This window comes from Lepidochelys kempii, chromosome 11 (genome assembly GCF_965140285.1).
Source record: "Lepidochelys kempii isolate rLepKem1 chromosome 11, rLepKem1.hap1, whole genome shotgun sequence".
NCBI lineage: Eukaryota > Metazoa > Chordata > Testudines > Cheloniidae > Lepidochelys > Lepidochelys kempii.
The window spans coordinates 35,891,269-35,905,448 of NC_136390.1; the positions used below are offsets into that span (position 1 = coordinate 35,891,269).

General features: G+C 40.0%; 1 protein-coding gene across 3 annotated transcripts in view; it reads right to left on the minus strand.

Moving 5' to 3' along the window:
* The window catches only part of COBLL1 (cordon-bleu WH2 repeat protein like 1), a 121,626-nt gene that overhangs the window by 90,247 nt on the left and 17,199 nt on the right, over positions 1-14,180 (minus strand). For 2 of the 3 annotated variants that reach the window (XM_073305655.2, XM_073305656.2), the window contains exon 2: positions 10,706-10,926. The exons of the other annotated variant lie outside the window; for it this stretch is intronic. In XM_073305655.2, the coding sequence (XP_073161756.1) occupies positions 10,706-10,809 (104 nt within the window). In that variant the 5' untranslated portion in view covers positions 10,810-10,926. The remainder of the gene's footprint in view (positions 1-10,705; positions 10,927-14,180) is intronic. 3 annotated transcript variants of the gene reach the window in all.

Here is a 14,180-nt window from a genome sequence, read left to right on the forward strand (position 1 = left end):
AAAGTGACTTATTCCCTACATCCAGAAAGTTCAATAATATGAGATTTGCTACTGTTACATCTGGTCACCATTCTAAGTAGATGATTTTTAAGAAGAGATAAATCTGAACCAAATGTTTGGGGGGGAAAAGCAGTTTCAAAATATGCAGAAGTACAACTTGGTTATGATATGTGCATAAAAACTCTTCAAATGTCTTCAATTTTAAACTGACTCACAGATGCTAGAAATGGAAAACACCAGGCAGTCAGTCAGTCAATCTGCTGCCAGTACAAGGTGGTTCCTTTTCTAGCATTATATCCAGCCTAGTTATACAAGTGTCAAGTGATGGGGGTTTTCAATGCTTCTCTTGAGCAACTCATTCCAGAAACTGTTACAACTTACCATCGAGAAGCTTTACCTCCTAGCTGACTATATTTTACATCTTAATTTCATGCTAAAACTCCTAGTTACATCCCTGTGAGCCCTCGTAAATAATCTCTACCCCCTTCTCGGCATTTGCTGCCTTAAAATTCTACATTGCTATGTTCCATCTGGAATCACATCACATAGAAACTTAGCTACTTAAAATAATATTTATTTGGCCAACCTGCAATTAAACCTCTGCAAACTCCTGAATACTACATTCACACCTCTTTGGTTTCTTTCATTTTCAGTGAAACTAGAGTAATAGAAGGCTATGAACAACAGATTTCAGCAGGACAAGTGTTACATCATTAGACTTGTAGTGCATATCCCGAGGAATGATTCAGCTGGGGAAAAAATAGGTTTTTATAACAATGTTATGCATATTAAAAATGGACAGTACTTTCTAATGTGATTCCAGTACTGAAATGGCAATGAAATACCAGGGCAAATGAAATTAACCAAGGTTTTAATCCCTGTGTACTTCATGGGATTTCTTTTTTTATGAGACTATCTAAAAGGAAGGGAGTGCACAATGAATGCCCACAGGCAAACTAAAGAATAGCTATTATTCTCATTGATAAGGATTTTTTTAAGCTTAAACATGATTTATTTTTGTATTCCCTCACAGATAATATCAAAAGTACATGGTTTGTCTGTTGAGGATGCTATACCAGTGAGTGACCAATCAGAAGGCCAGTAACTCATAATATCAATGCTGGCCGTTAACCAATTTGCACGTAAGAGGTCTTCAAACGGTCATGGACCATCCTACACTATCATGACTAAAGAGATGCCTCAACTCCTGCTGCAGTCAGAGCTCCTTCCCCTTTTAAACACTATTTAACACCACAAACACACACACAGAACAAAGGAGTGTTCCAAAATATGTTTCACAGAAGACCCAAATAATGAAGCATGTCAACCCTCATGATTTAGAAAAGTACTGTTATGCTGAGAGGTACTGGTGACTGAACCAATCACAAAACTCCATGATTGGGTGTGAATGCACCCTTCAATTAATAAAGGATAAATTATTAAGAAGCACCCCCACCTAAGAAAAAGGGGGTTTGTGAACCCACCCAGGAATTTGGACTGAGTGGGCAGAGCTTTTGCTGAATACTGTTTGTGTTTTGTGGGGTGGGGGAAAACACAGAACTGAGAACAGAAAGAACAAGAGAGGCAGAGACAAAAAAGCAAGAGAGCCAAGCAGTCGCCTGTGAACACAGTATGACCCTGGGAAAAGCTAGAGAAAGAGCTTTTGGGTCTGCTAGCTAAAAAGGCTTGGATCTGTAAGCAAGAAACTGCTCCTTTTGTTCTTGGTTCTTCCTACATTCAAAGAAAAAAAGCACTTTGTACATTCCTCATAAATGAATAAGATTGCGTCAAAGTAAATACCTATCACCAATTTCTCTTCCTTACTTGAATATACCCAGAGCCCTGAATTTTGACTTGCCACTCGAGTTGAAAAGAGACAACAGTATTTGAAGTGGTTTAGCTTCTTAGAGAAATTATCATCAGCTTCTACATATTGTCAGCAAGTATTTACTCCTCAAGAACTCAAATTTTAACTTTAGAGACAAAAATAAGATGTTTAGCCAAAATAGCTAGAAGTTGCAGGGTTTCATCTAATACATTAGCCTGGTATAAGGAAAAAACAAAACTCTCCAAATCAGAAAGGCTATTCATTTAAGCTTCTTATGCGCTCCAAGCTTGAGCTTAAAACCAACTATTTAATTGGTTACAATATTTTATACTTTGTATGATTCTGATTTGAGATGCACACATAATGGTAAGGATCCATCATCCTCCAAAATTATTCCTTTTTTAAAAAAATCCACTATGAATCAGAAGGGGGTAGATAATTCACATACAAATCTTCCTATTACTAAAGGCACGAAGAGAAATCCAGAAAAATAGGACAAGCCAACAGAAAGGACTCTAAATAGATTTTTTGTTTGTTTGTTTTTGGGGGGGAAAAAAGGTGTATGTAGAAAGAGAACATCAGAGCTGTTAAAGCAGAAAGTTTAGAAATGTCCAGTGTTGCACACGGTTTTTGTCTGACCTATCAGTTTGGCACTTAAGATCTAATACAAAGGATTTGCCCATTTTGTAAAAGGCACAACAGAGATTGTATGTGGTACCTTGGTTGTCTATTTTTATACCAGTGTATTAATTATGTGTGCATACTACGGTAAGCAAGATTCATAACCAGGGACATCCAGAGGTGTTCATGCACATTTCACATACTAGGTGTAAAGGAAGTTGTAATTGCTCATCAGCTCTGAAGTAAATTAACTTTAAAGGAGACCATCCAAACTTTTAGGCACGTGTAAAAAAACCCTCATACAAATCCATACGAATTGGACCAATACCCAAACAAATAAGCCTTCAATTCATCCACCCTCTCAAACAAGTTCTCCCACCATTAAACCCTTCCGCCACTCTCCCGGAGCCCCCGCTCTACCCCCAACACCACCCCCAAAATACTTAACAATTGGGCTGGCTGTGTAAGACAAACGTTGCCTGATCTCAGCTCTGGCAAACCACTAGGGCTGATGGGAAGCATATTCCATTGTCTTTAGAGCATTTTACAAAGGACAAAATACATCCTCTCTCCTCTGTTACACACTTTCAGCCTCTTCAAAAAGCAGCATTGCCAACTCTCATGATTTTATCATGAATCTTGCAACATTTGGTGGTGTTTCCAAAGTACCAGCTCCTGGATTCCTAAATTTCAGCTTTCATCCATCCATATCTATATATATAAAATTCTAGCCCAGATAGTTGTAGGGAAAGAGAGCTTGAAAACGTTAGCCTTACAGGATCAAAAAAAATTAAAGGCAAATAAAAAAAAATCAAATGTACCACTTTAAAAGCTGATCTCATGAGGTGTATATGTTGTTGTTTGATTGGGTATTTATGAGAGTGTCTTTACTGGAGAAGAGAAAAGCAACACAGATAATATGATGCATAAGCAGAAAGCCATCTAAACTGAAACATGTCAAAGTTTGTTCTCAGAGGCATCAGCAGCTCTCCAGAGTATTTTAATTCTGGCTGCCAATATTACCTGTCTTCCCCACCATGGAATAATTGGGATGTGGCTTGGAGTTCTTGGTCTGGGTTATTTGCAGGCGTGTGTAGACAGCTATGGCTTTTTTTGTGGTGTATATTGTGCTTCAGATTGATCTAAGATTTGTTTTTTTCTGAAAGCAATTTTCACAAATTTTGGCCACACAGTGAATGGTCCATGCCCATGGACATTAACAGATATATTTAAATGAGGGTTGTGCATAGAAAGGCTGATAAGTGATTGGTTGTTATATAAAGTTGTGTCTTCAGCATCTCTCAGCAAAGAACAAACCCATGTCTCAGGCTGCGTATCCAGTTCATAAACTGGTTATACATATGCCTCCGCACACAAATACATAGGCCTACAAATGCACTTTTCTCACTTTTGGGATGTATTTAATGTAAGATCCTATGGTGGAAAGTCCTACAGAAGTACAAGTGTTCCTGTAGGCTTATCACTTCAGCTCTGATCTATACTCCTCTTGCTGTTCTAGATCTGGGCTTGTCTTAAGCAGAAACAGCTAATCATGCCTAACTGTTTCAAATGGTATGTTAGTTTTATGACAGAGAAATACGTCTACTGAGGTACAGGAGGAGGCAAAACAACTCATTTCCAACTAGAACCTAAACAGAATTTGAAGCTACCTCTCAAGACTGAAATATCAATTTTTCTAGCTCTAGAATATGTATTTTGACAGCATTCCTTCCTAGAAGGTCAAGTTGTGCTTGGGTGTGACACTGACTTCTAAGAAAGTAGCGAGTGATATAAAACTACCAGATCACTCCCTTTTGTTTCCATTTTTAGAAATAGTATATCAACACTGAATTACCATATCACTGGGTTTCTTAATGTTGTGACTCCTTTGAAAAGTCAATTTATTCCTTTTTCGCTATTTCTGGTTTTATATTTTTCCTTAACTTGTTTCCCAAGGTGTCCCTGAGTGTATGCACTTTAATAAAGCTAATGCTACAATTATATAATACGCAGGCTAAGGAATGTCTGTACATCTGGGTATAGTGCTTAAAATTATCCAAAAGTATGAAGTTTGGTTTTAAAGTCATACAATACAATACCCTCTAAACGGATCATTGTATGAGGCCTCCTTTACACATGTCCATAATGTCCCTTTGTTACCAACACATATCCCTCCGAGACGGGCTTGTTTTTTTAAAAACTAAAATATATTTAACACAAGTGCAATACCGGCAGGTTCTCATTGTTTTTTTTTTTTTATAGAACCCACATGTAAATAATCCCCTTTTCATCTGCCCTATAGAATAGGTTAAAATAACTGATGACTTTCTTTTAATCATACAGTTGAGGTGGATCCACCAGGTCACAGTTGAAAAGAAGGGAGATTTATATCCTTGATAAGCATGGTAGTTACTATTATTCTATATATAGTACTGCTCTAAGGGAGGTCTAATCATTGTATCCTTTGTTTTATACTGTATTACTCTAGCAATACAACCAGTATCCTGTTTTTGTCTTTAAACACAACTGTACAATTAGTCTGAAGTCTTTATTTCCCACATTTCCTACAACCATCTTCTGATTATTAGAGCACAGCACCCAATTTAGGAGGCACACTACGTTTCTGAAGCTTTGCAGCTAAACTGCTAACTCCATATTTATCTGTTCTGGACAGCATTTAGATGCATGGTAAATGTTTTCCCAAGCAAATAAAACTTTGTTAGAATTATATGTACTTACAAAACATAAGATGAAAAACCTTAACAGAGCATCATCACTTTAAACAAATTCCTGAAAACCAGGAAATTCAGAGCAAAAGTCACATTAAAAGAAATCTACCATACAACACTGTAAAATACAGAAATGCTGTTAGTATAAACTGAACAACCAGAGCTATGCTACCCTATGAACCCCCAAAATACCTTCCTGGTGCCTGAGCTTGACAAGTGTGTATAACATAACATTCAGATATATTTTCCAAGAGTACTGTATCATAATCAGTGCAACCTCAGAATAAACATTCTAAAGAATATGAAAAAATTTCTGAACAGATTCCCATCAGATTTCTTTAAATATCTCTTATAATCCTTCCCCATCCTATCTCCCCATAGAGCCAAATGACAAACTGGTCAATAATATTCTGGTATTTCTCTAAACATATTTTCTGAACATTAATACATTACAAAATGTGAATTCATTACTAGTCAATAAAGTGTGTTTTAAAAATGAGGAAAAATATTTTTCCTCAGAGCAAAGTATATTCTTTTCCTGTTCCTTATTCTAATTTTCCTTTCTGGTTCATGACCAGCTCGCCTTCCTGTACACAGCTGTGATGGGGAAGAACTACAGTGGAAGATCAGAAAAAATAAAGCCCAAACTACTGATTTTTCCTGACCCAAGCTTTGTAAATGAAGCTAATTGACAAAGCGAAATATATTTCAGGAAATTTTTTAAAAAGAAATTATTTTGTTTCATTTGAAATTTTTCAAATAATTTTTCAGGACTTTTTTTTATATTAAACATTCATTTCAGTGAGAAAAACCCTTTTTCTCCCCCATACTTTTCTCCCACTAGAAGAGGAAGGCCAAGTGCCAAAAATAATGTGATATTACCTGTAGGGTAAAAAAAACAACAGAAAGTATACCAAAAAACCTGTGTTTACATGTCTCTCAAAAAAACTGGAAATTCTAAAGCTGAAATGTTTTCAAACATTTTTAGTTAAAATTGTATTTTTCACAAAAAAAAATACACACCCCCCACCAAAAATTCATCCAGCTCTTCTTGTAACATAGTACAGAAGACCACTTAATAGCAGTAGCATGACAAAGAACATAACCAATTATGCAAAAAGAAAAGGAGTACTTGTGGCACCTTAGAGACTAACAAATTTATTTGAGCATAAGCTTTCGTGAGCTACAGCTCACTTCATCGGATGCATTCAGTGGAAAATACAGTGGGGAGATTTATATACATAGAGAACATGAAACAATTCAGTGATCACTCTTGTTACAGTGTTTATGGTAACACCCACTGTTTCATGTTCTCTATGTATATAAATCTCCCCACTGTATTTTCCACTGAATGCATCCGATGAAGTGAACTGTAGCTCACGAAAGCTTATGCTCAAATAAATTTGTTAGTCTCTAAGGTGCCACAAGTACTCCTTTTCTTTTTGCGAATACAGACCGACACAGCTGCTACTCTGAAAGCTGACAATCAATTATGGTTTTTCTACTACTACCACCATATTCCTACTAAGACTAGGAAAACTTTTTAGTTAAGATAGTCATGTTCTGAGTTGAGAATTCTGTCACTCAGCAGTTAGAAGAGATTACGAGTAAAGCATGAAAAACCTTGGATGAGAACTGAAGGATACAGACATACAGAATATTGGTTCCTGCCTCTTCAGACTTACTTTTGATGTTATCACATGAGCTCACCATTGCAATCACATTTGTGAAGTCTTTTAAGCACTAAGTGTTGTACTCATAAGGTATTCCATTTCTTTCCTAGTTTTGCATATGTCATTATCACTCTTCTGCTGTTTTTCATAAGAACCAACTCGGTTGCAACTGTTCTTGGAAAGCTTTAATATGAGTGGTACAAGAATAATTAAAGTAACTGGCTATTCTGAGTTAAGGTATTTAAAACTCTTCACTATTTACAGATTTTCTAGAATTTTCTAAAATATTAAGGCCAGTTACCACAAAGACAAGAGTGACAACGATACACTGCTATCTGCTTCCCTCGTTGGATTCCTAAAACGGATTGAATATTGTTCCTAGAGTACTGATTGGACACAACCACATAAAAGGCGATTATGTAATATTCCAGATATGAACACTAAAGTATACAAAACACAGGTTATAGTGCAATGGTTTATTAGTTATTGGATTAACTCTTGGCCCCATTGAAGTCAACGAAGCCTACCCTACTGCAACAGATCATAATTCGTGCCCTGCATTGGCTAAGCCCAAATCCAAGCCAGAAACCCAGCCTAGGACCGAAGAGGCAGATCCCCTGGAGGGAATTTTGGCATGTAAGTATCTATTTTTACAATTCATTATTTATTATTATTGTGCAATACTCTCGCAGTATAGTTTGGGAAGATGCTGCATGAAAAGCCAGCAATGATCTCCTCAGTATTAGGACTCAGGCCACACCTTACCAATGGCATAGCAGACCTGCAGCAGAGCGGCCCCAGAGCTGATCTGTCGACACCTATCAGTAGCATTCTAGGGTGGCCAACTTCTAGATGGCAATGATGACCCAATTCTCCACAGGTATGAGGCACCGGATGTTGGTACACTGTCACTGCAGCTCCAGGGACAGTTCAACACAGGTCCCAGAAAGGATAGCTCTCCCATCCTGAAGTTCTCTCTACTCTATTGGTTGTGCCAAGTCTGCAGAACTACCTCTCCCACCAATCCACACTGGTTTCCCAGGCCCATAAATGGCACTGAAGGCTATATAGCTCATCCAGGAACTGGTCCTCTAATCCCAATATCTCAGCAGCATCCTCTTCCTCCTCATCCTGCTGCCACTGCTTCAGAGTGTTCTGCTGCTGCCACCATAGAACATTGTCCTGCTCCTGCATCATCTGCTCAGTAATGCGGAAGGCGAAGTCCAAGGCCGAATTCGTCTGGCTTTGAGTGCTGTACTACAGCCCAAGCAGCCTCTGTGTATTCACGCCTACCACCGTAGCAGCACAGTACATTTCTAGGTCCATGCTGGAAGACAGTGATTCAAAAAATAGCAGGAGCATGACCAAAAAGGAAGTATGGGGCACAGAGAGAGGAAACATGGGAGGTATTTTCACAATTTGAACCCACCGACTTCCCACAATTCACAGCAAAATCAATCTCAGGACACACGCTGCTCAGCAATTAAGTAAAGGACCCTAGGATAACCCCCAAGAATGCTACGCTCTCAGTTCACTCAAACTGTTGCCATGTGTTCACATGATGAGAATTAAAAATGGAACAAGTATTCCATGTGCTCACTACTGGTGCAAGTTGCATACTGCAAGTTACCTGACATGCATCAAAAAGTTTTGGATGAAAAATCCCATGTAGACACACCCTTACAGAATAGGATGAGACCAAACATACTCGAAATGTATACCTACTATAAACAGATTCCAAATCAATAGAGGTGATTTTTTTCTCTTTTTCAGTTACAGAATAGAAACATTTAATGAGTACCACACTAAAAGCTTTGGACATATATACAGATATAGGCTAGGTTGAACATTATTTAAAAACTGTAGGGGATGACCACTGCCCCTCATTTAAGATAGCTATAACTGATGGTTAAGCAGCCCCTTCCTAAAACAAAGGCATACCCAGGAATTAGAACTATGTGGGCAGTGTGATTGTCTGAGTATTGTTTTGGGTAAGGATGCGGGAGGGGAGGGAAGGAGGCAGCAGGAGAAGCACCACAGGAACAGAAGGAGTAGGAAGCTCCACCACAGCCTGAACAAATGCAGTAGCATGATCCTAAGGAAAAGCCTAGGGAGCTTCCAGGGGGATGCTGGCTGAAACTGGTTTGATGCTGTAGGCAGGGGAAAACTCTCTGGTTCAATTCTTTCTGCATTCAGGGAAACAGGACTTTGTATGTAAACTTGTAAATAAACAGAACTGCAACAAAAATACCTGGCTCAATCATTAATTTCTCTTCTTAACTAGAACAACCTGCAAGATCCCAAATTGGGCGTTGGCCCCTTCCGGGAGTGGCATGGCCACGTGGTGTACTACGGGCTGGCAGGGTCAGGGGGGTGGCCCAGCTCGTGATGGGGAGGAGGTACAGATGTGCCTGAATGGGGCTGGGACAGGCAGGGAGCCTGCCATAGCCCTGCTTCACCGCCACCTGGGAGCTGCCAGAGGTAAGTGCCCCCAAGCCCCATCCCGCAGCCAGCGCTCCATACCCCCTCTTGCACCCCAAGTCCCTGCCCTAGCCCTGAGTCCCCTCCCAGAGCCAACACCCTGCACCACCTTCTGCACCCCAATGCTCTGTCTCAGCCCAGAGCCCCCTCCTGCATCAATACTACCTCCCAGAGCTTGCACCCCTCACCCCCTCCTGCACCCCAACCCCCTGCTCCAGGCTCAGCCTGGAGCCCCCTCCCAAACCGCAAATCCCTTGGCCCTAGCCCAGAGCCCACACTCCCTCCCAAACCCCAAACTCCTACCCCAGCAGTGAAAGTGAGTGAGGGTGGGGAGAGTGAGCGACGGGAGGTGGGAGGGTGGAGTGAAGGGGGCGTGCTTGGGAGATCCTGGGTTAACCTTAAATTCTAAAAGTGATCTTGGGCATAAAAAGGTTGGAGACCATTGATCTACTGAATGTGTTTACCCAATTGGTATGCATGTATCATTTCTGTATCTGAAGTTAGGAATATTGAGTATGTAATAATTACAACTGTGTCTACTTAGGGAAAGGCCCACCAGAGAGTAGACAATCAGCCTAAATGAGCCATTTAAGAAGGACAATAGGACTTTGGAGATACTAATCTCCCAACATCCTGAGGAGCTTCCTGGAATGTTGCTTTGACACTGTAGGGTCATCTGATGATGTCACCTGGTATGGAGTACCACCTTGGACACTGCTGGTATTTTGCCACTGAAAACAAAGGGTTCCCACCTTATGTAAATGATAGTTAAGGCTGGGGAGTAACGCAAACAGGACTGTCCTTCATTGCCTGCCCAGGAAGGAAGGCTGCTAAAAACACCTGAAGGGAAAGGCAGGATTGAGTCCAGGCTCAGACAGGGGTCCAGTCTGTAAAGAGAAATAACTGGAACTTTAAGCTACAGAAACTCTGCAACTTTCCTAAAACAACATTTAGGGTGAGAAATTACATTTTGCAACCTGTTTCTTGAGCGTATTGAGCTTAGTTTGCATGTTTTGCTTTATTTGCTCAGTAATCTGCTTTGTTCTGTTTGCTGTCCCTTTTAATCACTTAAAATTTACCTTGTGTAGTTAATAAACTTATTTCTTGTTCATTTCAAAACCCAGTTTGTGCAATTCATATAGGCGGAGGGGTGCAGAAAGCTGTGCATATCTCTCTCCACATTGAGGGAGAGGGCAAATTTTTATGAGCTTGCGCTGTGCAGATCTTTCTATACAGCGTAAGACAACATTATTTTGGGTTTACTCCTCAAAGAGGTGTGCATATGGGGACTGGGTGAATCCCCAAGCTGATTCCTCCCACACAGAGCTGATCTCCATGTCTTTGTGTCCATTTGTAGCTGGGTGTGTCCCTACCTGTATGTGTGTGCTGGAGAAGGCTTGAGGGCCTGGCACAGCTTGGACAGGATGAGGAAAGCCAGGCTGGTGGAATGGGTGGAACCAGTGGGATCCCAGCACATCAGGTGGCATCCCTGACGGGGGGAGCCAACCCATCACACAGTAATCCTCTCTGTCAGAAATCCACTGTTCTTTCTACTTTCATACCCCCCATAGAAAATGCACAGCCAAACAGAAACCTGTATATGGATACAAAAACATACTGTCACTGTTCAATAATTTATGAACACATACAGTTTACATGTGGTCATATTTTAGAAACAGATGGGAATATTAAACAGATTAAGTGCAAATCTACTCTACAGAATTAAGTCCACCTCAGGTTTATACTACAAAATTAAGTTGACCAAAGTAACATCAATTTACAGCTACCACAGTAATTAAATCGCTTTTGCATGTCCACACTGTGTTTTTTGTATTGGTAGTTCACGTCCTCACCAGGAGCGCTTGCACCGATTTAACTGTCGGCGTGGAGCATTGCAGGATGACTTCTGAAAGGCAGCAACAGTCAATGTAAGCAATACAGTGTCTACATATATTCTAAGGGACCATTCAATATAAAGCGGCCCATTAACACCTCTGCAGTCATAGGACAAAAAGGGGGGTTAGTGGGTTACAGACTGTTGTAATAAACCATAAATCCAGTGTCTTGGAACACTCTACTTTGAATGGGTTCCTTAGAAGTTTGTCTCATCTGATATCTCAATGGACCTACTCCCTTCTTTTGGTACATCTAAAATACATTTGATTATGATTCTGTCTACTTTCAATTGTTTTGGAATGCCTGCGGCACTGTGCTGATGTGTTAATAACAGAATAATATGTCAAACATTATACGTTTTAACACTTTGGAATTAATTATGTAATAAATTAGGGCTTGAACCTGCAAACCTTACTCATGTGCTCAACTTTTCTAATGTACTGATTCACATGGAACCCAGGGTACAACTATTGAGGTCATAGGGCCAGACAATAGGAGCTAGGTACCTAAACACCTTTAATAATCTTGCCCTTTAGCTTTATAATTTCCATAAAAACTATAAAATGTTATAACTTCTTCCATACCCTTTATAAAGAAAGTATCTCATGCTGCTTTAGGGCTACACTATAGAACTCTTCTACACTTTAGTGAGCAATTACTCATGTGAATAATCCCATAAAACTGATAAAAATACTGTTTTGCACAACCTGTAATTAAACTCTGGAACTCAGCACCACAGAAAGTTGTTGAGACCAAAAATTTAACATAATTCAAAAAGGGATTGAATAATTATATGGATGTCAAGAATATCGAGAGTGGCCACAATTAATTATAAACAACAACTTTGGAAAGGATATTAAATCTCATGATTTAGGGTTTAGGTCAATCTTTAACTATTGGGATCAGGATAAATCAGGATAGGAGCAAATTATCCCACATCTGGCTACTTACTCTAAAGCATCTGGTACCGATCACTATCAGAGAGAGGTTAACAACTAAATGGACCTTGGATCTAATCCATTATTGTACTATATTCCTATATAAAACTCCTTAGAGCTTAATGTTTAGCCTGAGTGTAACAGGAAAATTTATTTTGACTTACCCCAAAAATCTCACCATTCTGGAAAGAGGCTGGCAGATCCTTTACAGCAAGGTTCCCTCCCTGCTTGCAGCTTCCTGGTAGTAGAACCATACCTGCCAGCCAAGGATGGTAGAAGTATCTCTGAAAACCCTACCACTTCAAGATACTTCTACAGCTGCTACTATATTACTAGTTTCTCTACAAATATATTAACTAACTTCTGAACATAAGAATTTAAATGAAAACTTCCTACTTCTGCTCCAATGCGTGGCAGACAGGAATAGATTTGTGAATCACAAAGAAAGGAAAAGAAGGTACTATAAATATTTCAAGCAACACTTGTCCTAGGAGTGATAGATCAGTGGATTTTCCCACTAAACAAAAGGAATTTTTGAGGTAAGCCAAAGGGAAAAAAAAATCTTCACAGGGAAGGTCTACAGATTCCTTTCAGTGGGATTTCCATTAGCAGTACGTAGCCAGTGAAGGTAGCAAACCAAACAACTTTCCACAATTTGAGAAGCACCTTCTGATTACTGGGGTACCACAATGTGCAGAACCCTTCTACCAAAGGCACACATCTAATTTATAAAACTTAGGAGAGGTGTGGATGGATGGCCACCCTATCTCTCTCTTCATACAATACATATGGCCTTTCTGCCCTGGAGGTCACCAATTCACTCAAAACTATGGCAAACAATTTTGAAGGAGGAAAATGTTTAGCCTTGTAATTTTCTGATATGCACCATTTTAACAATCCAGAAATTGACACCTTGGATGTGCATGTGCAAGGTATATTTTTTAATGTTCTTCTGACATCCAGGACATGACAGGGTTTTTAGTGGGATGTTTCAGATTTAGGCAGAAGGCTGAAAGAGTTGTCTCTTGTTAAATAAACCTACTTTGTCTAGGAACCAGAATTCCAGTTTTCTCTGCCAGAGATGGCAATGGGACATTCATAGTTAAGGTTACGATTTTATCATGGTTATTTTTATTAAAAGTCACAGACAGGTCATGGGCAATAAACAAAAATTCACAAAAGCCCGCAACCTTTTGGTGCCTTTTACTAAGAACGACAGGGGGGAGAATGGGAGGCTGACTGCCGGAGGGACTGATGCCTGAGCCCCGGGGGGGTCGGGTGGGGGGAGTCCCGCCGCAACTGCAGGAGCCAAAGAGGTCACGCAGGTTCATTAAAGTCATGGAATCCGTGACCTCTGTGACTACACTGTATCCTTGCTCGGAGTCCTTGCAGTGATTTTCAGGCTATCCAGACAGGCATCTCACATAAAGGCTGCTGCCAACAAAATGCTTCTTAAGAGTGGTTCTCAGTCCAAAAGACAGGAATGTCCAAAAGGGAATCTGTCCATGCTAAAACAGTTCTTATGAACAACACGGAATCAGCAGATGCACACAATACTGCTGAAGAAACTTCAAATGTCTCCTTGGTGAAAACTGAATTCTTCTGTCTCCCGGATCCTTAAGGAGGGAATCCCTACACACTGGAATCACCAGATCTTTAAACTAACGACAGAACTGCACCAACCCTTGCTAAAGAACTAGGTAAGACTTAGATTTATGTACGCTGTAGTACTCTCTAGCTAAACTCTTGAGGTCGCTGGCTTTTGCTGGGTTTTCCCACCTTGTCCTAATTACATTCCTCTGCATGCAGCCTTTGAAAACATAAGGTGAAGATTGCAAAACTATGGGAAAACAACAAGTAACCTTGTTTCCCTGTCTGTCCCCCTCCTCCAGTATAGGTTTCCTTGTGGCCCATCTGGAGGGAGATAACGTGGCACTATCACTTTGTATAGAATGAATTCAAAGTATTCTACGCCTCAAGAAGCTTTCTTTGAAGGCTCGGGTCAGAGCCCCAA